Source organism: Poecilia mexicana, unplaced genomic scaffold, assembly GCF_051168715.1.
Source record: "Poecilia mexicana isolate PSO_F unplaced genomic scaffold, ASM5116871v1 scaffold_9, whole genome shotgun sequence".
Lineage (NCBI taxonomy): Eukaryota > Metazoa > Chordata > Actinopteri > Cyprinodontiformes > Poeciliidae > Poecilia > Poecilia mexicana.
Genome location: NW_028263378.1, coordinates 15,764,027 through 15,790,869, shown reverse-complemented (window position 1 = coordinate 15,790,869; position 26,843 = coordinate 15,764,027). Strand labels below are relative to the sequence as shown.

General features: G+C 39.7%; 3 protein-coding genes across 6 annotated transcripts in view; 2 read left to right on the top strand and 1 right to left on the bottom strand.

Moving 5' to 3' along the window:
- Positions 1-17,396, bottom strand: part of LOC106929471 (membrane-associated phosphatidylinositol transfer protein 2-like) — a 56,915-nt gene extending 39,519 nt beyond the window's left edge. For 2 of the 4 annotated variants that reach the window (XM_015006437.2, XM_015006438.2), the window contains exon 1: positions 16,738-17,396. The gene's annotated coding sequence lies outside the window, so the exon portion shown is untranslated. The remainder of the gene's footprint in view (positions 1-16,737) is intronic. The other 2 variants (XM_088008850.1, XM_088008849.1) reach the window with 1 other exon arrangement.
- Positions 17,397-20,471: 3,075 nt separating this feature from the next.
- On the top strand, positions 20,472-22,389 carry mtrfr (mitochondrial translation release factor in rescue). The gene is made up of 2 exons (XM_088008848.1): positions 20,472-20,873; positions 21,742-22,389. The coding sequence occupies exons 1-2, from the start codon at positions 20,595-20,597 to the stop codon at positions 21,967-21,969; spliced, it is 507 nt and encodes a 168-aa protein (XP_087864974.1). The 5' UTR covers positions 20,472-20,594; the 3' UTR covers positions 21,970-22,389.
- A 133-nt stretch (positions 22,390-22,522) lies between these two features.
- On the top strand, positions 22,523-26,820 carry kmt5ab (lysine methyltransferase 5Ab). Its single transcript, XM_014976295.2, has 8 exons — positions 22,523-23,063; positions 23,300-23,403; positions 24,381-24,528; positions 25,025-25,223; positions 25,309-25,396; positions 25,500-25,559; positions 25,700-25,890; positions 25,972-26,820. Exons 1-8 carry the CDS (start codon positions 23,054-23,056, stop codon positions 26,180-26,182), a joined length of 1,011 nt encoding a protein of 336 aa, XP_014831781.1. The 5' UTR covers positions 22,523-23,053; the 3' UTR covers positions 26,183-26,820.
- The last annotated feature ends 23 nt before the right edge of the window (positions 26,821-26,843 follow it).

Genomic DNA, 26,843 nt, shown 5'->3' with positions numbered 1-26,843 from the left:
AATCTTTCATCAGGAAAGTAGCCCCAAACCATCATAGCATCAACACCATGTGTTAATATCAGTAAGAAGTTCTTTGAAAAAAAATTAAAAAATCATTGTGTTAGATTTAAACCAGATATAAGGAGCTTTTGACACACTTCTTCCAAATAAAATTATAACTTTCGTCTCCGGATTCCTCAAACATTAGAAGGATCTGTGTGCCCTTTGTCAGCAGTTTCTTTTTACTAATAAATTGTAACCACGAACTTTTAATTCAGGCAATTAGAAAAAATATACGTAATCTTTTATCACCTGTTTCTCCGATGTTTTTAGATCAGGGCTTAATGTGTCGATTTATGTTGTCGGATTGTTTTTATTTTACAGGTCAGGCAGTAATCAGGCCTTTCTTTGATATAAGCTCTAAATAACAGGAAGAAGAAATGCGTAAGGAAACAAAACTGTTTTTCAAAGCACTACTTGTCCCTATCCATTACATCATTTTTATTGCATAAAACATTTATTCATAATAATAAATGCTGTTGCTATAGACCAAGACAAGTTTGAGTTCCAAGTTTTGATGGATTCAATATATAAGATTTTTTATTATTATTTAATTCACCAATTACCAGCTGGAGACGTTCAAGGGATAATTGGCCAGTTCCAATTTCTGTCTTATAAATTTGGACATCTCGAGCCAAAAGGAAAGGTAAAAATAAAATGCAGTCTACGTTAATTAAAATGTCTAACACAAAAAAATAAAGGAGTTCTTCTGTTTGACGTAGGACAGAACTGATTTACGACTTGAGAGCCTTGATCTCTTTTCAGAGACACTGCCTACTTTAGTCTTTAAATATAAATCTATTAAAAGCTTCATGTTATCAACCTTTAACTGGATCCTTTGATAAATCCAAAGAAAATAGAATATTTACAAGCGGAGTGGAAAAGAGTTAGGGTGGACAAAGACCAAGTTTTCCTTTGTTTCACTTCAGTAAAGCACTGAATAAGTGAGCAAACTTTTCCCTTTGTACTCTGTTTAAGAGGCAGCCAGGATTCTTTGTTTGCAGCTGAAATGATAATCTACACTAACTCTGAGGCTTTAAAACTCATGAATGTCCTTCAGATGTAATAAAGGGAGACCTGAATGAAAAGCTTCAGTGACATGCAGAGGGAAACTGTTAGTAACCCATCATCTTCAGGAATTTACAGTAAACATGCGAAGCTCCTTTAATACCCTGTAAGTTGGTCACTGTCCCTCTTGTTCCCATGCCCTTCAGCAAGAATTGGATGCGCAATGTGCCCTTGTTCTTTACTTATCCCGGCAGTGCAAAGGGAAAGCTAAAAATACTTGATACCCTGTGTGCATCTCCTCCACCGTGTTCCTTCTCCTCATCCTCTCTTCCTCCCACAGCAACTCGGTGAGAGCTGCTTCTAGAAACGCTCCAAAGATGGGGAGGAAATGAACGAAGAAACCACAGAAGAGGGGGAATCTAAACCTCAAGTGCTAAAAGCAAACTAGTCTAACATAATCAAATCAATCTTAGCTATAACTTTCTTTATGAAGATGACATTTGAATATATGTCATTAATTTTAATACATCCTGGGGAATATAAATGCAAGTCACAACTTGTCCCTTCGTATGACGGTGTCACATGGTTACACAGGCAGATCTCAAAAGCAGCAACTATCTGGTGAATATAGTCAACAGATATTGAATTAGAATCTTACATGACATAATAGAGACATATTATGTTATGGCCACACTATGGTCACCATGAAGTCAGCTGACATTTGTCCAGCTGACAGTTAATGGCATTTACACGTGGAAGGAAAGCCACAAAGCTCTTTGTTAAACTGTTTCAGTTCAGGGAGAGCTTTCAATTAGTGGAAGAAAGAAGTATGTTATAAAAGGTGCTTAAAAGCAGCAGAGATGAGAATAGCTTTGAATGTATTGTGACATTAAGCCCAAGGGGAAGATGAGACATCTCAACAGAGCAAAATGAAGTCCATGTCACTCCACATTGCTGCAGTAATTCATGTCAAATACACTGACCAGGTGTTTTTTTTTTTTTTTTTTGTAAACCTGAAATTTTCTTCAAATATTACATTTTGGATTTTATGCAACCCATAAAGCCCCCTAAAATGACCAGAAACCACAGGGGTGAAATGTTTCAAGAATTAATCTCTCTTAAGGTTTTATGGCCAACTGTTCTTGAAAATCAATATTGGATGAGACTGAGGAAAAAAATAATAATACAGAACTGTTATGTAATGGCCTACACATCACTAGAAAGACTGCTGACTTGACAGTTGTCCAGCAGACAGTCGCTGACAACACGACGGGACATTTGTGGCTTAAGACTCTGGCTGTTCACAGATTGCTCCATCCAAACAGAGGCTTCAAAGAAAAAAAATAAATAAATAAGCGTTGTAGAAAAAGAAATTCGAGCAACAGACACGACCACAATACTGAGAGGATGCTATGGTCGTAAAGACGTGCTGAAGGCGACTATTAACCTGGGATTCCCTGAAGCCTGATTGCCTCTATCCCATGCTGAATTGATGCAGAAATTCATGCAAGAAAAGAGGAAAAAATACTGGGAACATGCGCTTCACAGTAGACTCACATTTATTTATTTATTTATTTATTTTACATGTCCATGTGCATTTTTTAATTTTCTATTTCAAAAACTGCACATTAGGCTTTTATTAAGTCTTAATCATTAAAATTATGTAAGTAGCAATCATAAAAATTAATTTAAATATGCTTAAAATCCCCCTCTGTGTGTGTGACGTATCTATGAGTTTTAGTTTTTGAATAAAATTTGTAAAACAAATGAACTTTTCAATGACATTCTACTTCAATGAGATGCACCTGTAGAAGCTGCAAATAAAACATGCCTGTTGCAACGTCAGAAATAGTTTTAGAAAGTACTCGACAAAAAACAAATAAGTAAGTGGGTAGTTATTTCCTCAACGAACTGCAGAAGATATTTATGGTAAAGATGAGGCGACACAGGCCAGATGAGTGAATCTCAATGAGTCACACCGAAGCTCCGAGGGAGTGGAGAATATAACAAGTTTTAGATTGGATAACCCAGCAACCGTCTAATTAAATTCAGCACAAATAAAATCTGTTGCCTTCAAGTGACTACTGAAAACTTCAATCTGCTTTGAAAATTGGAGTAATTGTTTTTTATCTGTCTCAGCGGCGCTCGTCGGCCCGGCATTTCGCACCAACGCCGCCTCCAATAAACACGGCGCTTCGCTCCGATATCCAAAATTAGACAACCTGAGATGCAAATGATGCTTAGATTAATCAGTAATGTGCCCAGGTTAAACGGGGACCCCCTCCCCTCGCTCTCGTTCTGAACGAGCACTCAGTCGGCCTAAATGAACTGCGCAGAGAGCGCTCTTACATAACTGCAGCAGATACAGGAAAGGAAAGCATTTTGCCCATTCCATTAACTAATTCGTGCAGCCCACAGGCCCACGGGGCTGGAAACGCTTTTGTACTTTTAGGAAATGTCTCTCAGACGTCTCCATCAGACAAACCGGTAGCAACAGGACGCTGCTGACTCAAACTGAGGCTTTTCTTGCTAATGTGGAGCCAGTGGTGACTTCATTCTCACCACTGACAACACAGAAAAAGCATGCCATGATGACTTTGAAGTATAAAAGCAAACAGATCCCATGTCACTGGCGATCTCTTACGAGGATGCGAAGGAGCTCCGACTGTAAGACACGGTACTGATGAAAGGCTTTTATTTGCATAGCACATTCTTCAGCAACAAATTCAAACAGCTTGCTATCTCTGATGTGGCAGAGATACCAACTCGATACCATCGCGGCAGTTAAACGAGCTGGAATTAAACAAAGAATAGTTGACTTCTAATAAAACCAGCACCGCTAAATGTTAGATGCTTATGAGTTCTGAGAGGATGCCATTTCCAACATAACCCTAAAAGGCAATAGGTTTGTGTAAAAACACAGATACAAAAAGTAACAAGCAGCAGCCTGTAATAGATTTTCTTTAACAAACTCCCAATAGCACAAATATCAGGCACTCATAATGGCTCATCCCACCAGGGCCAGCCCAAGGTTGGAGAGGGACTTGAGCAGAACTAGATTTGAGGCCCCTCCTCCTTTTAGCATCACCACCATTCAAAGTATCTAAGCACCAATGTGGTATAATCTCAGAGAGGCGCCCAATTTAATTGGCTGAGCAATCACAGTTCATTGGTAATTAGTTACAGATGACCCTCTCCAATCCATGGTTGAGTGAATATTTCTGTGAAATGCAACACCAAATTATTTGCATATTTGTTTTCTTATAGAACATCTAAAGTATTTGGGGGGGGAAATGCAGTATGGAAGCCGCTTTGCTTTTCTTAACAGGAACCCAGTCTGTCCCAGTCGTATCATAATACAGAACTGCAACCTACTAGAAAGCAAGGTGTTCTGCTCCAGACATAGCCAAGATAAGGAAGGATGAAACCTGACTACCACTGAACGAGACACAAATTCAAACATCAAGGTTTAATTAACATTAACTGCAAAATCTACTGCTGGTTTTAAAGTCTTTTGTTTTTCCAAGCAGTGGGACAGAACAAAGGCTGCATCTTTCAAGAAGACCAAGAGGAACCAAAGTCAAATTCCTTGCTTGTGTGTACAAACGTGGTGAATAAAGCTTATCCTGATTATTTTTCTGCAGGATTTTTATGCTGCATTCGATATGTCAAAGTACTCCACAGCGAGCCACGCAGTGGAGTACTTTCAAGATAAAAGAATAAAGACAGCTCAGTTTCTCACATTAACTAACCCTATTGAGAACTGGTGGGGTCTGTCTTAAATGGGAGATTTTCAGTAAAGGAAAACAATCCGTCCCTCACAGTAGCATCTGAGAGGCCGTGCTTGCTGCTGCTGCACATAAAGTTGATCATCAGCAGATCCAGAAACTGACTTGATTCCATAAATGGAAACCTTTTAAACCTTTGTAACTCTTATGCAAGGTTTTATAAGGAGTCATCACTGATGTTGATGGGTGGAGGCCAGAAGGACCCCCTGTAGCAGTCAATATTACAGCGGTCAAGAAGCCACTGACTGATGATACTGTTTTGGTGTAAGAGTCTGTTGAAGAGGAAGCTCAGGAGTCAGGATTGCCTATTTATTTTATGAAGCATCCAGAGGCTCCAGGAAAGATCCAGCATCCTATATCAGCTTGTTGAGCTTTTTAAGTCACCGACTCTGAGGCTGCTACCCCAACAGATGATGGCATGAGGAGACTGCACTCTCCAAAACAGACTTAGAGAAGATCTGAACCATCTGGTGCAGAACCACACAAAGCTGCTCCACGCAGGCCTTCAGGACTCCGGGCTTGACACCATCTTGTCTCGCCATCTTGTTCTGGCTCAGTCTCTCCAGTTGCCTCTTCTCGTGACTTCTAGAAACTGACGGGGAGGAGGGGAAGTCGAAAGGAGCACCAGCATATCCTGATTTGGCTAAAAACAATGATGATGAAGCAGCAGGATACATGCCAGAGAGGGAAGATAACATATTTGAGGTGTGACAGGAAAGTTGTGGGTCAAGTGTGAGTGAGAAGTCTCTTTGGCAGGGGCAGAAGAAGAGAGTGCCGAGTTTCTTCCTGAAATGAACCTGTTGAAGAATGTTACTTCATTGGCTCTATCCAGACTTCAGTTTATCTGATCCTTATTTAGCTAGAAGCCTGTGGTATCTTCATTATCACTGACTACACACATCTTAAATCGTTCTGCTGATGCTTGAACTCCAGCTACCGCCTGCAAGCGTTTTTTTCTTATTCAGCCGTTCTTTCAGGTTACTGGTGACCCAGAGTTGGTCACTGATGAAGCATGTCTCCGCTCTGGTGGGGAAGGTGTTGTCCACATGACGCGTCTGGCAGAATGCATCCCAGTCTAAAGCCTCCAAACAACCCTGCAAAGCTTCTTTAACTTCCTAAGTTCGTCTTCTCACAATTATTTTCATTACAAATTGCCTCTGAACGAGGAGTTTATATGGTATGAGCACAGAAAACAAAATCTAATTAGCCAAGAGGAGGTCTTGCAACACAAGTGTATGTATTCCTGACATTTGCATAAAACAAATTCAACATCATTTTCGCTGGCAGAGCAGCTGACAAACTGTTGAAACCGTAGAAGTGTAGCCGAGACTGAGGCATGGTTAAAATCTTCACATAATCCCAAGGTCTTGTGTCTGTAGCTAAGCAACAACTGACCTGGTGACAACACAGGCAGAGTTGGCAACAGCTAATTGAGCTAATATAACACTAGTGAACTCTCTTCTTTAATAATATGGACAAAAAAACTTCCAGTTGAATGTCCAGACTACATAAACAGCATAGCATGCCCTGGATTTGATCTGTTGGAAGGAAAGACGGAGAAATGTTGTGATCAGAGATACCATCCCTCAGCCAAGTCTTAGTGAAACATGTGAAACTTCATTCCTGATTCTGTGGTTGGATCCTTGTCATTGGTTTGATTCCCCATTTAACTCATTCAGGATTTTCAGTCGTTCAGGTACTATTTCAGTCTTTGAAATGTTGGAAAGCTGCTCTTTCAAAGGAATAGTTAAAAATCGACAATCAATAGGGGTATCAATAATTGTGCTCTTGGTGATTTTGATAAAAAACAATTTTTTTTTTTTACTTATTTCTCAAATCAAAGAATGCGTTTTTCAAAATAATGAAGAAAAAACAAGTGATACTGCAACAAAAAAGTAATAATTACACTACAATGTGGAAAACTGATTTTAAGGCGTCTTGCACAATTCTACCAGTGGTGCCAATAAATGTGTCTGACAAGATATATATATATATAGCCATAAATCACAGAGCTCTCTCTCAAATCTAATTTTAATTTTTCAACTGAGGGTTACACCCAGTAAAACTTGTAAAGACATTATTTTTTCCCACGGCCATATTGTATTCTGTTTCCTGTTGTTTTATCCTCTTCATCATTGCTTCAATTGGGTTGGGGTTACCATGGAGACACAGTGGGCACTTTCTTTATTGGCTGCCAGGACAAGAAAGTGAGTGACAGAGAAAGTAGAGACGAGACGCTGCCAGGGCCGATACTTCTTTCTCCCGTTTCTCCTGTCTCCATTTTCACTTTTGTTGGTTTTCTGTTCCTCTCCCTCACAGCTCACTGCACTGCACTCTGCTTTCTGCCACGAGAAATGATATAGTCTGCTGAATTATTAATGCACGCATTTAAAACAGATATAATTAGGCAAACAAAAGAGCCGACTATATGCATTTGGGTTTTGCAAACTTGAGATGTTAATTTCAAAGCACTGCTTTTACTTCTGTAACTATAATTTGGTTAATAGCAACGTCTAGCTTTGTTGTACATTTATGAACCAGGTGCACTTCATGCTGTTTTGCATTAACTTAGTTTCTTACCAACTAAGCACAAGGGTGGGTACAAGCATCAAAGGTGGATCTTGGTTTTAAAACTGCAAAATATTTATGTTCACAAAGTTTCTCTCTTATCTATACTATCCAGAAATCAGTTGTAGATAAATTTGGTGAGCGGCTGAGATGAAAGTGGACCTGAAAACTTTACTGAAAAGTGTGGGCAAATGATCTGAAAAACATAAAGCAAATAGGACAAAACAACGCTATGGTGGGTATTTATTAGATTCATAATTGGGAGGAAAAAAACTCTATTCCTTACATGCACAGCGGTTTAGAACTAATCTGCTGGTCATCCAGCTGCAAAAAGCTTTGATTTATACAAAGGAGGTTTGTCTTTGAACTGAACACAAAAAAGCTGCAGCTGGTTCACCTTCTACTTTCCCATTATGCAACATCAGACTCTAAAACAAACCAAATTACTGAATCATCAGATCACTGAGCAGAGCTGATCATGCAGAGGACACTTTGAAACTCGGGTAAAAGACAATCAATGATAGCAAAGCTTGTTCTGAAAAACTGATCTGTTGCCCTTTGTCGGAATACCTTAAACCCCTTTTGCACAGCCTTCCCAAAAAGCAAGCTGCCTGCTGCCCAAGGAGTGGAGCTGTCCCTTAAGCTGACCATAAAAGGCCAATTTCAAATACAGGCCTGGCTAAATGGCTGTAGCTAACATTTCAGTGGGTTCTGAGGTCAGGTTTCAAGCATCGTGATAACTCTGGGATTTTTTTTTTTCCTCAGTTCCGTATATATTAAAAACCAGAAACATTTAGACCTAGAAAAAAAATGTTTTCCAACGTCTTCCTCCCATAGAAATTCACAGAATAAATAAATTCTCACCCAGTGGAACGCAGAACTACATTTGAATGACAAGAACATGCAGCATTTTACATGCTCAAATACATACAACCCCACTAACATTTGAATAAATACCTCCCAGCAAGTTCCACACATTTTGTTGCAGTCAAAAAAGCCTCTGTCTTGGATGTTTGACCTTTCTTCCCGGCAGAAATAGCACAGCTCATTCAAATTAGTTTTTCTCCTGAAACAGGCATGGCTTTTTTTAAAAAAGGTTTGGTTGGCTCTAGTGGCCTTTATTTGAAGGTAGTTTGACAGGAAAGAGGGTTGTGGGAGAGGGAGAAGACATGTGGCAAATGTCACCAGGTCGGGAATCAAACCTGCAACCACCAGCATGAGGACTAAGGCCTCAATACATGGGTTGTCCTTTGCCCCCGCGCCACCACAGCAGCCCACAGGCATGGCTTTTCAAGCATACATTTTAATCGAGATGAAGTGGAGGCCATTACAGAATATTACTATTAGTCTGCTTTACCTCTTCCAAAACCAGTTTGGGACCACTGTCCTGCTGGAAAACCCAGTTGTGAGTTGAGAGGAGGTCAAAAAATGTGGAGGTGACCCTCTTAAATTATTATTCACACCTTTTGCAAAGCAACACTAGAACCTTTAGCTAAACATACCCTCAGCATGTTGCTCCAACCACCGTGCTGTATAGTTGGTTAAGTGTTCTCAATCTTCTAGTCATTACGATCAAATAGTTCAATGTGGAAACGAGTTTTATGGTCAGATAAGACAAACAGAGGGGCATGTTAACAAATGAATCAGTTTGTTAGTATAATAAAATTTGATTCCTTAAATCAATATGGTGGCTACAAAAAATTGTAATGTGAGGTTGCAACTCGCCAGCGGTCATTTAACCTAATATTAGTCAGCTGTGTATATTTGTAGGGTTGAGTGTATAATTATAGACCAGTCAGTCACAGTATAGAAAAACCTGCAGATATTTTTTGCTGGAACAACAAAAAAAAGGGAAAGAAATGATGGGAAGAGAGGAGGGGGAGTCAAGATCTACTCTATTTTTAGACTTAGAGAAATCAGGTGTCTGTGGCCTGTAAAAAAAAAAAAAAAAAAGACATGAAGCTGTGTTGTCGTTTTTATTTTACATGATCCATGACTCAGAGTGCTGCAAGAGCTTAAAGAGAAACACGGGGAGAACAAAACACGAAAGAACAGCATGAAGGATGTTCCATACTGCAGAAAACGGTGGAAATGAGAACGCAGCCACAGAGGAAAACACAGGCCTCTGATGGTCAGTGACTTTCCACAGCAAATGAGTTGAACAAACAGCATTTCTCTCAGCAGACAATGCTCCTTGCAGATTAGATTAGCTTCTATTACATCGACTTCGCCTCACAGAAGCAGACCTTCCTGCTTAAGAGAAAAGAAGTTTTCTTGTGGAGTAGGAGTGTGTGTGTGTGTGCGTGCGTGCGTGCGTGCGTGTGTGTGTGTGCGCGCGTGGGGGTGTGTGTGTGTGTGTGTGTGTCAGACTTCCTCCATTTTGCTTCATCCACAAGCCTGGTGAACATCACCAGCGCATAAATGTCCTCCTACCCTGACAGCACAAATTCAATTGACTTGATTGCTCTTTTATAAAATGAAACTCCGGTAAGGACACAGCGAGGGTGGACGGCTGCTATAAAAAGACCCCAGCTCTTCTTGGAGTCCACCCACCCACACTGCCAGAAGCGGTGGCGTCCATGAAAAACGAGGGGCGGGGGGGGTCGTGGAAGACAGCCGCACAAAGCGTTTGTTTTATTTCCCAGACAACGCTGCAGTAGGACCATTAGCAATGACGTGCTATTCATCAGCAGGCTCATCAGGGATGCGCGTGGACAGGCTGTACCCCTTTCGTCCCTGTCAACAGCTCAGGCCAACCTAGCATCACCTGTTCGAGGGAGTCGAGGTGGGAGGGCGGGTCGTGGGGGGGAGAAAGATGAGGTTTTTTGGGGACTAAAGGCACAGAGAAAACACAACGCTCTGTTCAGCGCCTGCCTGGCTGACGCCCAGGTACAAGATGGAGGCACAACTCGGGTTCTGTCAAGATGCCCGACAGTCAAAAATAACTACATTCAGATACAGCAAAAATATACATTTGTGAACAGTGACAGAGTTTTGTCTGTGCAAAGCTTAAAATCACAGCAGCTCTGCAAATTGTTGAAATGGCCTGTGTGTGTGTGTGTGTGTGTGTGTGTGTGTGTGTGTGTGTGTGTGTGTGTGTGTGTGTGTGTGTGTGTGTGTGTGTGTGTGTGTGCAAGGCGGTAATCGAATAAACAGGATGTGATGTTCTTCATCTATCAATCATCATTATCCAATTCAGAAGGGGATGTTGGGCTGATCGTCACAAGGTTTCAGCACAGAGCTGAAGATCCAAACAGCAGGAAGGGAAATTTATATGTAAACAATCATTTTAATATCAATACTCGTGACTTTATTGTTTTTAAACCTGCAGAAGAAAATGTAGAGAAACAGTGCTTTGCAAAGTACTGGTGCTGCCTGAATATTTTCAAAGAAACAACGTATTTTACTGGGATTTAATGAAACAAAAAGTAGGGCACAATTGTGAAGTAGAAGGAAAGGCATACAAGTTTACCTTTTTTGTTTGTTTCTACAAAAAAAAATCTGGCTTTCACTTTTATTGAATATTTTAAAGAGCAACTTTTCACTTCAGCTACAGCTGCTAGTCGTTTAGGCTATTTCTCAGCTATGCACATTTAGAGACTCAGGTTTTTTGCTCCATTCCTCCTCGCAAAGCTGCTCAAACCAAAACATATAAAATAAAGTTTTGTGGGTTTTTTTTTGTTTTTGTTTTTTTTTTTTACCATAAAACAAGTTTTCATACGTGCATATTTCTAAAACTTAAAAAGCTATTTTTAATTTGAGCATTTTGCAGCTTTACAGGCTCTAGACATTTTATTAAATGCAAAATGTACTATAAAGGTTGCTGACCACAGCTCTCTATTTAGTCAGTACTAAATACAGTACTAACAGTACTGTTACCAAGTTAAGTTAACCAGCTGAAACCCCTGACAACCAATGAATAAAGCCCATTGAATATTTCAAAACGCCTCCCTGTAGGTAGATCCTTGTAGATGACTGCACAGATTAACACTTCCCAAAAATAGGGGAAAGAAATATCTGATAAATTTCGTAAACAGGGTTTTGTCTGTCAAACACAACCAACGTAATGAGACGGTTTAATGTGAGAAAACAGATGCAACCCTGTGATGGCTTAAATGAATCCTCTCTGAATACTCTCAGCATCTTTTCATAGATCACACAATTTTAAGCAATTTTTGAAAATTTCAAGCAAAGCAGCCACGCTAATCCAGCCAATAAAAAGCACACGGATACTTCACCGCACAGAGAGATGAGATTATAGTCCGTCTGCTTCATCTGTAGACTCTAGCAGACCAGAATATCAAAGTAAGCAGTAGTTTTTAACAGTCGAGCAGCTGCTTCATCTCAGCCTCTACCTGCTGCGTCTCGCCTGCCAGTCTTCGAGATTACAGCTTATCCTGGGTCGGAGGGGAAGTAATTGTGTTACCTGGTGGGTGGGATGCTTGAAGCATTTCATAGTCTTTTAAAAACAGACCAAAGTTTAAAGCCATGTAGGGAGCAAAGACTTTTCAATGCTGCAACAAACGGCAACATTTTCAACGTTTTCCGTAACACACTAAAGGCAGATTTACAGTTTCCACCTGGTGCTCCTTTTGCTCTTCCTGTGCAGCAGATCTGAGCTGATAAACAGTGCAGAAAGCCCCCGTTCTGAGCTCAAATATGGAAGCAGCTGCATACGTCACCCAAACTTTTTACCGGCAGGAAGCGAGTCTCGACTCTCTCCTCTGACGAGCCGTCACTCAAAGGCTCCGCACTCACTTGTGTCCTGAGTTCTTCTTGGCTACAGAATTACACATTTACGCTATTGGGGTGGGGTCTGATATGTTAAAGTGAGGGTTCCTGCAGGAAAACAGATCCGTCACATGCGCGCTGCTATGAATACTCAAACGAGGCCGGGAGACATGCTCTCGAGCTGCGGGCTCCTCTGTCAGGAATTTTCCACTCCGCCGTCACAACACGCAAGACGTACAAGCATTTATTTACAGTGTTTTCCTCATGACCGTCAGCAGCTTGTCAGGCACTCCTGTAACTGTATATACCATTGCTGGAGTGGAGAGCAATTTTAGCCTCTGGAAGGAGATCAGTGCAACTCAGAAGAGCAAACATTAGCAGAGGATTTGCACAATTAGAAATTATAGCTCCCCGTTCACCAGGAAGCACGCTGTGGAGCATCACAACATCCAGTAACCAGGTTCACAGCAGCACTGCGCTCCATCTTTTACTGGCACAGTTTATTTGTTTGATGTTAAAATTAAACATTTACTTAAATTTTTTTTTTTTTTTTTTTTTTACAAAAGTAAAGCCAGAAATATACATTCAAATCGTGTCCAGAAATCCTTAAAAGACCAAAGGAACAAAATTAATTAATAATTAACAATTCAACTCCCACGTTCATTTTAAGTAAACCAAACCAGAATCTAAAAATCTTTTAAAGCCAGAAAAAAAAACAATATGTGCTGAATTAATGTTTAGTATGTGATCAATGAGAACCTGCTTTTCTGGACGAATTGTTTCAAATGTAACTCTTCAACATTTAATTTGCTTATGAAAAGAGCAGAATGTAAAAACAGTGTGCCGTCAGTTCCGTTTCTTAACTTAACATTAAAATATCATGAAAGCATCTTTGTTTGAAAAAAAGAAAAACTTCCTTTGAAGACGAGAGCTGAAAACTAAAATGAGAACATGGCGCCCAGTCCTAATGTGCGTTTATAAAAGCCGTGAGGGCTAATGTGAAATCAGTGACCCCTGCATGAGGCCGTCTTTTATTCCCATCTGCACTTATTTTTTTCAGTCAGCAATGCAGCAGGACTTCACAATATTCTGGTGGAATTATGAAAACATTTAGCTGACAGCGCTTTGCAAAAGTGTTCGTGCCCCTTGAACTTTGCCGTCTTGTTTCACCCACGAATTTTTATGTGTTTTACTGGCATAGGAAACTGGAAGAAAATGAGAGATGATTTTATAAATAAAAAAAATATATATAAAAAAATAAAAAAAGTAAACGTGTGGCAGTTAATTGTATAACTTGAGCCAATTGGTTTGTAGAACCACCTTTTTGCTACAATCACCCAAAGTATTCAAGGGTATGTCTCAACCAGTTTTCATGTCTGTACTTTGACTAGGTCGTTCTAACAAACGAATATCCTTTGCTCTAAAAAGAGTTTCTCAATTCTGGTGTTGAATACCCAGCATGTTTTGGGTGTTTCTCTTCCTGGCCGACAGGCTTCTAAAGCATTTGATGCTGATGACATAATCCAGTCATTTGACTTAGACCAACTGAAGCAGAGCACGTTTAAAATATGGGCCCTGAGGACCAGCGTCTGGAAACACTGAACTAAACCAGCTCTATTCTCATTCTGGCTGTTTGCTTAAGATTTTGTCCTGCTGGAAGATGAATCTTCATTCTACTCTCAAATCTTCTGCAGCCTCTGGAAGGTTTGAATCCAGAAATTAAGCTGGTCTCACCTCGGAGCAGCTTTGCTGTCCCTCCTGAAGAACAGCCCATACCATGACGCTACCACTACCATGTTTTACTGTGAGAATATAGAGAGGTGAATGTCAGTATTTCACCACATATGGTGTTTTGAATCTAGGTCATGTAGTTCACTAACTACATGACTGCTGAAGGCTGATAGTTGTGCTGGGTTTTTAGAGTGTTTGAATGCAAAAACGCACAGCAAACTTTTTCAGGTTCCCTTATATAAAGTTCTGCAAACTACTAAATATTTCTACGCAACAAAAATATTAAGTTAGCAACCGATTGGAAAATAGTGGCCAAACGAGGCAGAAACATTTCCCTCCAGTTTCAACACAACCTGGTAGGTGTTTAAATTTGCATCTGCAACAAAGTCTTTTCCCATTCAGGACATAGTGTACATTGTGCAAGTTTCTGCCGGGGGGGGGAGGGAAGAACGTCCAGACCTCAAAAAACTGGTTAGGTGTACGAAACAGGAATTGTTGCGTATGCAGCAGAGAAACCTCAGCATTATCTTAAAAGGTCAAAACAACAGAGTTAAGCTCATGTGCGCACAAATAAATCTGAGAATCAGGAAATTCTTTGTTTCTTCTTGAAACAAGTAGCATGATCACAAACTTGTTCCTGAATCTTAAGTTATATTTTTTAAAAATGCATCTCATTGCAGGAGTTAAAAGTGCTGAAATGATATGGAGCTAAGAAAAGAGCTGAATTTTTTTTTTTTTTTTTGCTGGTTGCTCTTGCATAATAAGCAAAGGGAACAAAAGCCAAAATATATATAAAGAGCTAACAGCAGTACTTATGCTGTATGCACACGTCTTAGAAACATCACAGCCTCCAGCAGCCACGACTCATGTTTTAACACGTCAAAGCAGAACTTAGTTCATCTGCAGCCGTACCGGCCCACAAAACTGCTTGTTTTGGCGTGTGTGCCCCAAATTTCTGCCTTCGACACATTTTATCTGCATGCTTCATCATGTTCTCTTAGGTTCAAGCAACGGTTTCAATTTCGTAATGTAGCTTTTGCATTAAAAACCCACAAACTCACAATTTCCAGTCAAAGTTGAAAGACCTGCTGAGGTGTTGAGCGGAAAGCAGAAGGTGAGAGCGGGAGCGACAAAAGGTGCAGCCGCTTCTGCCCTCGCGGAACAGCGGTCATCTGGACAGCAGGCGCCACAGCCTGCGAGTCACCGCTGCCTCAGTGACTCACACAGGCCCTGCTGAGTCAAGCGGAGGGACTCTTGTTGCAGAGAATTACGGACTCGCACTGGAACAAAACCAGGCCTCCGGTATGCAAAAAATTGCTGGCATGCAGGTTCTTGGTGCACATAAACACGACTGGCTGCTGTTCCTCTGTTCCTCGAGAGGCTGCAGAGACAGGCATCGGGTTTGTGACTCGTCAAGCACGCCGTTATTTAAAGCAGAGCAGGGTCTTACATAAAGTCTCACACCTGTGTGTCACTGTGTAGGCTCTCTGAGAAATGGACACACACAAAAGGGACAGATCGTGGCATGAAAGCTTGAGGAATACAATCAGTCTGGGACCATGTGCGTCCGCACACCGTTCCAATAGCAGCCATGAAAAGATACAGAGTCGGTTCAAGGCTGTCTGTGGCCTTTTCCACCAGCATCAATATTCACAGATCTAATAATAGCCCCTCTGTATCATCCATCTCAATGTTTATTATACATCCAACATAGCCATTTTTGCTGCAGCTTAGACAGTAGTGCCCAGTAGAAGAAAGATGCAGCACATGCACCGCTAAGCTACTTTTATGACGTCAAACTGTTCGGGAACAAAATATTAGAAATGCATGGGAAAGGGGCTGCACAACGTCGCAACAACACGCAACTTGCTATGTTGTTCTTGAATGTTGCAATGACTACTATATGATTTGGAATAAATAAATCAATACTAAAATCTACAGTGTTAATGTCGGTTTTTTCTGGTTGCACTGAAAACACAGATGTCAAACTGAGAGTAGCAGTGCCTTTATAAAATGAGCTAATATTTATTGGACTGTATGTGGCCTAATGTGAAACCGTTTATATGATTGGTTTATTTCTAGGAAAACATTAAATTTTTATGTCCTACTATAGTCCTCCCACTCTCTTTCAGCTTTAACATTTTGATAGAGTCTCGACACACAGTGACAGTCCGTCAGACTGGATGAATATATTATTTGCAAGCAGTTTGAATTTTCCCCACCTGACATTTTACAGCCAACCAAATATTGCATCAAAATCAGTACAACTGCAACCATTGAAAAGGGATCACAATATTGATTTGATATATTGTGCAGCTTCTAGTTTGATTCGATTTTTTTTTAACCATTTCTATACGTAAACTGGCCCGGTTTGTCTTGCAAAGTGCCCCATGAGGATAGTTTTAAGTTGGTGCTGTACGAAAAGCAGAATTGAAAATGTGGTTTTCTTGAGTCTATTAAATGGCCCATTTCTGATGGGGAGGAGGGTAAGGCATCTGCTCCCCGGGGGCAGTTTTTCTGAAAAGCCCATATATAATCATATGCATGATAAGATCTGCCCATGTCACAGTCAGGGTATCATCCAAAACACCTCCTCATCTGTTAATGCATACCTCCCCTGTGAGCTGCAACGGGGTTATGGGTCACAGGAGTGCAGGACAATGCTCTGCATGCAAAGTTAGTCTAAACACGTCTGCTGGAGAGCGAGCACAGCACATGTTGAATGCACGGCTTGTAAGGAAAATAAGATTTATCGAAGGTGGCGTTACATTCCCGAGAAGATGAACTGAAGTAAACCCACCGTCTCTTAGTTACCTAGCAACATGGCAGCAGGGTAAAGGCAAACTGATGGCTGGCAATGCTGAAAACATACCTGAACCCGACGCACCTCTGCCTTCAACACACTCCTCCAGCAGCAGCAGCAGTAGTCTGGGATTCAAAGTTCATCAGTCTCTCCTCTGGGTTTTATGGCCACCACCTTCTTCCAGTAACACAGATGTCCCTTCAGCATGAGGCAGCCTCCGATCTCAGCGATGCCATGGCCGAACGGAGCGCAACGAAAGTCAGTGACTGATTTCCGTTCACTGGCTCGTCGGTCTGTTTGTGTGTCTGTCCCCTCGGCAGGGGAAGGGATGCGGGTACGACGTTTAAAAATGACACGCGTAGACACATCATCAGCCCCGGGGGTGGGCTACATGAAACCAACCGCAGGTTCTGCCTATGTTTACAAAATCTGTCCACATCATTGCGCGGGAGAGCAACACGCTGGGTTTCCTCAATCGACAGAAAAGGCCAAAAGCTGTAGAAACGTTAAAATGTCCTTGGAGTATTCGAGCTACGATCCAGTGAGTTGGTGAGTGGGCTCGTCCTGCGGTGAGGAAAACGCAGACAGGGCTGCGTTTAGGCTATTAGCTGCTCCTTCCGTCCACAGAACCGGGAAGGGCGACGAGAAGACGGACAAGGAGCTCTCACCATCACAACTTGCCAGTCCTCTCAAGTCTGAACCGCTGTTTAGACTTCAGCCTTCTCAAGCGCGACACGAAATACAACGCAGGTAAGGAGAGCATCATACTTCCGGTAGTTATTTCAAATTAAAAGTCCAGTGTGACGTTGCATTCGTTTCAGGCCCATAGCGCCCTTCAGTTTTCACTAAAGTTCCCTTTTTGAATTTGCTAATTCAAATGCTAAAGGACCCTATCTATAGAACACAAGGAAAAACGACAAAAGAAAATTATTTTATTTTTATTTTGAAAGGTTTTTCGGCATTTGCCTTTCGATAATGCATACTTAACAGTCTGCAAAGCGCTGAGCGTAGCGCTCCCCCTGGTGGCAATAAAATATTTTGGTCGAAACCAGACCATAAAGTTGACACGTATTTTCTGAAATTACCAAAAGTCCAGTAATGTAATAAATTATTTATTAACTTTAATTTAAAAAATCTAACTAAATACATTTTCAGCTAATGGTAAGGCTACCTCTAATTTATTTATGTACTACAAATTCAGTTGCATGAATTACATTTGATCAGCCTTGTTCCTACCTACCAACAACCAGTCCTGAAGGCCACAAGAGCAACATACCCGGTTCACAGTGGTGAGTCCTGAAAGCATCGTTTGTGATGAAGCCCAACGCATTGCATTGTGAAATTTTGTATCCAAACAAATACTGAACTAAATCAAGAGTTAACCCATTTGTAATCTCACTAATATGGTTTAACAATTAAAAAAGAAGAAAAAAATTACGTTTTATTGCGAAAATGAGAATGATGTAAACTGAATTTTTCTGGTGGAAATTGCAGAAGAAAGTGAAATTCCAAAGAGAACAATCAGAGTTTTATTATGCCATTAAACCTTTATCAAGATGTGTATCTCGGTAATGGTTCTGCATATAATGTGGATTTACCTTAAGTCTAAGGAAATCTTGGAAGAGAGGAAATAGAAGGCAATATTTTAGGTAGGAAATCCTTCTGTGTCTGTTAGTTGTCCAGGATGCAACTGCAGTATATCAGAGAATCAAATGCTTTATGTTGAACCAGCCTGTGTTGGTTCGTCTCTTCATTTTGACCTCTTTTCCACTGGCTCTATTTCTGTATAACCATAGTAGGGCTCTTGACCCTCAGGTCATCCCATCCACTTTCCCAGCTCCACTGACAGGTGAATATACAGCTGTTCAAACCAACTGAAAGTTTGCAAGCATTTCTTGTTCAGATTGTTTTATTGTTTCCTTTACTGGAAGCCACCTTCGGCTTTAAAAAAAAGTTTTTAAAGAAATTTCCTTAAAAGAAAATGAAACATACACCACTACACACACCTTGGGCACACCTTAATATTCTACATGATTGAGATAATTGCATTTATCTCAATAATGCAATTATTTATAAAGCTCAATCTCTACTGGTAGTCCACAAGAAAATTTTCACATTAAAAACTAAATGCATTAATTTCATAAAGATTCAATGAGCACCACTGTGAACATGAGTGTATCTGTTGGGGCAGCAGCATCAGAGCCAGGGATCTAAAAAGGCTCCACAGCCTGATAGAGAAGGCTGGTTCTGTTCTGGTTTTGTTCTAGGGTGACTGTGGGATCTCTGGAGATGCAAAGAAGGATTCTTCACAAAATCAAGAAAACTATGGACAACCCATGACATCCTCTTCATGAGTCTGTCATGGGAAAACAGAGAATCTTCAGTCAGAGGATTCTTCTGATTCACTGTAGTACAGACCGCTACAGGAGATCTTTCCTGCCAACAGCCATCACTATCTACAATAACTCTTTGAAGACTTTAAATTAATGAGCTACAATGACACTTAATTTTCCTTTGGGAATGATAAAGTTTTTTTAAATTGAATTTGAATTGAGAGATTAGATGAAAATGTAAGTTTCCTTTCCACATGTTAGACAGATGTCGTCATAGGTCATCAGCAACAGATTGTCTTTTCCCGATGACCTGTTTCCTGATTTACTAATTTTAGTTACTGTCAGTGAGGAACAGGAAGCATTACATCACAGTCCATTAATGTGTATGTGGAAAAAAAAACTGAGAGCTATTTTTATCCAGGATGTATTTTCTGAATAGCAATGTACGTTTATTAGATTTTTTTTCATCCTTTACATGTCTCATCTGTAATGAAATTACATGATACGACATAAACAGCATAGTTTTTAAATAACATATAACTACAGCCATTATATAGATGTTTATATGTTTAAATTTGTTGTAAAAGACACTGTAGATGTCCTCCACTAGAGGCTTGGTGTACCTTTGTTGTTCCAAGGACCGCTTTCCTCAAGACAGAGATGTCAGAGGTTGTTACTTGAATCTGCAGAAACCACTCTCCCAGTATAGAGGTCACAGGTCAAAGTCCTCCAATGACCACTGCCACCACTGAGGCTTTCCCTTTCTTTCAATACCATAGTTTATTCTTCTTTCAGCCCTTGTTTTTTTTTTTTTTTTTTTTTTTTCAAGCTTCTTGTCTCTTTTGTTGAGGTCTGTATTCCATAGAATCACAATACCTATCATTAATCCCCTCTTTTACCTTTTCTCTATCACCACAATGTCCAGTTGGACAGTAATCTCTGGTTTATAATCTGGATCCCAAAATCTAGCAGGATCTTATCTCTGTCACTGCCAGCCACTCTTGATGGAGTTTCCCATTTTGACTGTGGGACCTCAGGACCTTATTTGGTACATGTGTTCCTCTGCACTATTCCAGGGACTTGGTTTTGGCCTTCCACAATGGCCAGGGGTGTCCAATTTGTCCTCAAAGGCCAGTGTCCTGCATCTGGGTTTTCCTAGGACAGTTTCTAAACTCTTCCCATGTGGACGAAAATGGCCAAAGTCAAAATACTGCATTGTTTTAGAAACAGAAATGTATTGGAATGTGGACTTGACTTTGAATATATTTATATATATTTCTACATAAACTACATTTGATATATATTCGTGCCGTGCCATATAAATAAACTGAACTCAATTTCTTTGTTGCTTATTTTAAATTTTTTATGTTGCAATTTTGATTTGTTCCACTGTTCAGCACACGGTGGTGCTATTGAGTCAGCAAAACCTTCATTGTCGAAACGAAGAAAAAAGCAAGCCTGCTGATTGGACGCCTATTAAAGTAAACAAAGCGGAAAGGTTGAGCTTCACAGTGAGGTTTTGAGGCTGCCCCCTCTTCGGTCTGGAAACTGGAAACTTTTAGTTTTACTGCTGATTGTGTAAATTGCAATGCGATGTCATCCCTTCTCCCGTTCACCAGCAGCTTGCTGGGAGCATCCAGGCGGTTCATGTGGAGAAGTACTTCTGGTCTCTCTCCGCTGCTCAGACTGACCCCGCCTGCACCCTCATGGGTTGTGGCTTTTGGTAAGAAGGACCTGCCTGATCTCCCAGTCCTGTTGGAGGAAGAGCTGGAAGAGCAGTTCGTGAGGGGATCCGGGCCAGGAGGACAAGCTACTAACAAAACCAGCAACTGTGTAGTGCTCAAACACATCCCCACCGGGATTGTAGTGAAGGTAGCTCTGCTATTTGTCCAATTTTTAAGGCTTAGCTGTTATGTTTTCTGTCAGGGTTTACTTTATCTGTCAATTAAATCCGCACTACAGTTGTGATAAACAGTGGATAATAGATTTCTGATTTTCACTGATATTTTAATATACAAGAGTACGCATAAAACGTCTCTCTAAAAACTAGCATTTATTATAATTCCCATTTACAGTAAGTAAATGTATCCTTGCCTCGGATTATAGTGCCTAAGAAACTTAGGATCATATTTATTTAGCACAGTTGATATTACATAAAATCTCTTATTAATCCACTTGCATTAGGTTAAATTAATTAATAATTAATAGAATCAATATATTTTATCTAAGCTTTCAAACAGGTCCTACACCTTAAAATGCTAGGCTTGTATTGTGAGGAAACTCGTTAATATTATTTAAAAAAACAAACAAACAAACAAACAGGCAGAAAGGTAAGTGTGAGGAGTGATATATGTTTTTATGTTTTAGAGCTGAAGTTTCTAGTGGTGATTGGTCAGATTATACTACAACAGGCATGTCTCCAAGTGGATCATTAAAAAAGAGGGTAGAGGGAGCCAGGAAAAGAACTGCCATTTTATCAACTGATTGTTCTGGGTTCCTAAAATTAAGAAAAATCCACAAATTATCTTATAGTCATAAGAAAAATATGTTGAAAGTTTTAAAGCAATCGGTTATTTTTGTCAGTCCTCTCTAGTTTTTAATGACAAAGTACAACAATATGTGAAATATCTAGAATATATTGCTGGAAAACATATGTACTTTAATACTTTAATACTTGGAACTAGAGTTGGGAATTTTGTCTTATAACTTCTGTTTCTTTCTCATTCAACCCCTCCTGTAGTGTCATCAGACCAGATCTGTGGATATAAACCGAAAGCGTGCCCGGGATATAATGAGGGAGAAACTTGATGTGGCATATAAGGGTGAACTCAGTGAGTTGGTGGTGAAGAAGAAAGAATCTGTGTTGAGGAAACAAGAAAAACGGAAGAGAGTGAATGAGAATTTGGAGAAGAAAAGACTGTTTAAAGAATCCTTGGCCGTAGACAATAAACCTGGAGATGACACTTAAAATGTTAGTGTGGATAGTCCACTGTAGGGGTGCACCGATTTATTGGCCAGCTGATTTATTGACCTTGAGCTTCTTAATTTTAGGAGATCTGTGATCAGCTGATACTTGTATGTGAAGTCTGTCTTATCCACTGATCTTATTTGCCTCAGCAAATGTCTAAAAATCAACTACTGTCATCTGTTGCTCTGATATGAGAGAGGGTTGACTGATAGATTAGCCCACCAGGTCATGTCTGCATGTTTGCAGTTAACAATAGTCACCCCACTGTTGCCACCTGAGCTACGTTCTTGCTATATTTAGCGACATCGGCCAGATGAGGCTTTTTAAAGATCAGTAATCTGCGATCAGCCAGAAAACTCCAATCGGTGGACGCCTAGTCCATTGTAATCTTGAAATAAACAGTTTATTCTTTCTGAAAAATTTATTACAAATCCTGTTATTTTTATTCTCTTAGTTTCTCAGTTATTGATCTAATGATAAATTTTTTTTATCTATCAGTACTACTCCCATCTACTTCCACTAGGTGTCAGTAAAACCCTATTCCCCAAAAATCCCATTAAAAATGTTTAGATTTCAGATTATCAACATTCTATCACCACAAAATGTTTATAAAGCAATATAAACATTGGTTTATATTGTGTGATTTTTTTTTTCTTTTGTGGGAATTGTTTTGATTGTTTACATTTGTGGGCAAGAAAAAAGACAATTATTTTTAGTATTTTTATATTTTTTCTATGTATGTGTTTATTTGACTTTTCATTCCTTTTTGAAACAACATTTTTATATCAGTAACATGCAATATAGCTTTGTGAATTGTAAAAACATACAGATGTTTATATGTTATAGAATAGATGTAGCAGAAGTTGCAACCAATGGGGAAGCTGCTCTGAAGCACGCGCCCCGCCTCTTTGATGAAATTACCCAATGGGAATCGCAAACGGATTTTTAAATCCTCCATGCCGACTGTGTAACGTTACGGCGCTGTGGTTTGACATTTCTTCGACATTAAAGTTAAATTAAACCCAGGAGAACTCGGCGACACGGAGGACAACATTATTTTTGGACGATATTCTAGGAACTGAGGATGGCAAAAGGTTAACTTTATCATTAGTTGATATTTGTACAATGCAGCTGTGAAATTTTCTAGAAAGCGGATAAGAGTGCTGTAAAAACTACCCTGTGTAGGTTATAGCAAATTATTTACTAAAACGAGAAACCCAAATTTAACGCAGTTTTTTAAGAATTTACGGTAAAATTTACGACTGTTCTATGTAGTTTTTCGAGAATTAAACTTGAATAGCTATTTTTGGATATTCTTATGTTTATAAAGGGAAGAAAAATGGACTAAAAACCGACAAAAAAACAGGTGAGACTGCTGAACAAACAACTACCTCACAAGCGGAGACAAAGGAAAACAAGCCACAAATTAACAAGGTATGTTTCCTGCATGTTATGCTTTACACACACACCCGTTTGTCAACTCGTATAGCAAACAAATTAAACCTCAAAAAGCCGTCCAAATACTCGTATGCCTCGTCCTGGCATAAACAATATAAAGCTTACGTTTACACAAATCAGCAGGGTTTATACTCGGATTAAATCCCCGATTCAATTTCACAAAGACAGTAGCACATAAGTTACTATGGCAACTTATCCTGTGCAGCTAGCTTGCTCCAGACCAGGCTAACACAATGTCACTGGTTCACTTTGTTTTCCAGGCAGGTAACTTTATGTTTCTGAAGACTGCTGGTGTCCTAAGTTGACAGAAAGGCCTTTAATAGATTTAGCATGTTTTGAGAGGATTCGAGAAATGGCTTAAAAAGAAGCGAATGTGTTCTAATCAAGTAGCATAGGGTATGGAAACCCAATTGCATTTCCAGACCTTGTTTCAAAACAGAAAGTTGTTTTTCCAAACCTGAACAACCAGTTTATTTTCTAATCTGTGGATTAATGTAAATTGAATGCAAATTTTTGTCCATCACACAGAGCCCCCCCATTGAGCTTAGAAATGTGTTTTTGATATACTGAGAAAGGGTGGTCATAATTAAGATAAAGGGTTGAGTTTTATGGGGACTGTTAGTTTTTAATGTGTTTGCACATACATTTAAGGCAGAAATGATGTACAGACATTTAATAAAAATGACTTGTGTCAAATACTGTAAGATGGATGTTCGAATGGGACTCTGTCAATAGGAATTATATAAAATACACCCATTTTGTAAATCAGAACTTTTAATTTGGTTGCAGAAGAGTCTTTAATTCTAGCAGCTTTCTTTTAATCCAGCCAGTTAGAAGGCTTTTTTTTATCTGCCTTTCAAAATATAATATTGCATTTCTTTTTCCCTATTAGGTCTTTATGTTTTTTGTTGGGGTTTTTTTCTGATTAATGCCAAGAAAATTCACTTTTATAGGAATTTGTCGATAAAACACAGCCAGTTGTCCAGAGTCTGCGCAGTGCAGGTAAACCCAGGTCCCCGCTGAGCGACAGCTCCAGCATGCTCATCCTGGAGGGGAATGATTCTGATGCCACTGATCCTGGTCTGTCAAAGCTGAAGCAAGGTGAGTTTCCCAGAGACAAATCAGAAATATTACCACTTTCAAAAAGACAAACTTATTTATAACTCTTGACCTTTTTTGCAACAAAAGCATTTTTACATCAAAATTGTGCATTTATGTTTTGTTTTTTTTTGTATGTTTGTTTGTTTTCCAGTTTATTTTACAAATGAAAATTTGAAATGTTTGGTGTGTATTTGTATTCAGTCCATTCAGCAATATCCCCAAAAGAATTGCGGTTATCATTGGTTGAAAAGTGTTTTACAAAGTATTTACTCAGGGTGGCTGTACATACAAATGCATGACACACACACAAAAAAAAAACTTTTAACCCAAATATAGTTTTCATTCCACTTGCATTCGTTCGTCTCGTAAAGTTACAATAAAATAAATTAAAGTTTGATTAATGTGATCAAATCTAAGAAACATCAAAAGAACTATGAATACTTTTACAATGTTCTCTAAAGCAGCTTCTCTGATCCTTCTTTCCTTCTCATGTCAGTCACAAACGATGAAGCAAAATCTAAGAGCTGTAGCTCCAAAGAGCAGAAACCGGACGGGCCGTGTCAAAGTGAGACAAAAAAGCAAATCTCTGGCAAACTAAAGCAAAAAGAGCCCAGCGCAGAATCGGATGGTAGCCCTGCAGTGCCATCGGCCACGCCTCGGAGTAAAGCCAGCCGCCGCAAGCTTGGAGCAAAAAAGTGAGTACATTGTGTCCGCATTACTTGCCAAGATGCTGATGCACTTTCACAGCTGGCTGAGCAATCACAATGTCTTTCTCTCCAGGATGGAGAACAAAGCTCTTCAAAACAGAAAAGTCACAGATTATTTTCCCATCAGGAGAAGTAACAGGAAAACTAAAACGGAGATAAAGGTTTGTATGTGGGGGAGGGGGAAGATTGCTTTTATTAAGTCATGGTGAGAAACTGTCACTTTGAAATTAGTAGTTTTGAGTAAAACTTTGATCTGATTGTCAGAGTGAAGAACACAGACACATTGATGACCTGTTAAAGAACGGCATCGAAGAAGGACTGGAGGTAATGTGGCCCTTTTATTTTTTATTTTTTCACCAAATACTACATTCAGATGTCCGTTTGGCAGAAACATTATTACAATTCTTACAACGGTTTACCATTTCGCCAGACCAAATAAATGCCAGAGATTTGAATGTCATCAGGTCAAACACATTGAAGGAAAAGGAAGAGGAGTCTTTGCTGTGAAGAGTTTCAAAAAGGGAGATTTTGTTGTCGAGTACCATGGCGACCTGCTGGACCTGGCTGAGGCCAAAAAGAGAGAGGCCCAGTATTCTGAGGACCCTAAAACAGGCTGTTACATGTATTACTTCCAGTATCAGGCTAAAACCTACTGGTAGGTTGAAGTAACACCAATAAAACTAGAAGACTTGCAGCCTATCGAAGCTTAAAACGTTTTGCTTTCTTTGCTTTACAGCATAGATGCTACCAAAGAAACGAACCGTCTTGGACGGCTGTTGAACCACAGTAAAAGTGGGAACTGCCAGACGAGGCTCCACCCCATCGACGGGACACCTCATCTGATCTTTGTGGCCTCCAGGGACATCAAGGCAGAGGAGGAACTGCTCTATGACTACGGGGATCGGAGCAAAGAGTCCATCTCTGCACACCCGTGGCTTAAATACTGAGAGTTTTATTATGCTGAACACGAGTCGTTCTCAGTCTTTATAAAAGTGAGCTGTACATAAAATGACACTCTTTTAAAAAATGCCTGAATACTTGAAGTGTTTTTTTGTTTTTTCTGCAAGATGTGCTTTTATTCTTTTAGTTTCTTTTTTAAATGAATTGAATGCTATTTTGGCTACAGTGAAATACAGCCTGAGTTTGATATGAGGAAAAAAAACTAAAGATAATTTATGATGATCTTCATGGTGTCGTGCAAATTCTCTGCCGTCTTTATTTTCTTCATTACTCTGTGGTTTCTCATGATGTTTGCTGTTTAGATATTCAGGTTCTGTACAGTTAAGTCAAAAAAAATATTTGTACCCCTGGCAGATTTAGCTTCAGTGTAAACTTTTGGTTTTAACTAACATGTTGGTGCATTAGGGTGATGGCAAAGAGGCCTTCCAACTTCAAAGACTTGAAATAAGATACCAGTGGAAACATGAAATAAGCTGCTCAGCAACTGGAAGTTTGATTGCTGTCAAGCTGATGAACTATTTCCACTGATTATTGGTAAAAGTAAACATATTTTTTACATTACATTCTTTCAAATGAAATTGTGAATAACATTTTTTTTTAGAATAAACTTTTATCTTTTGACAGCTGCATGTCTTTTTTTTTTTCCAG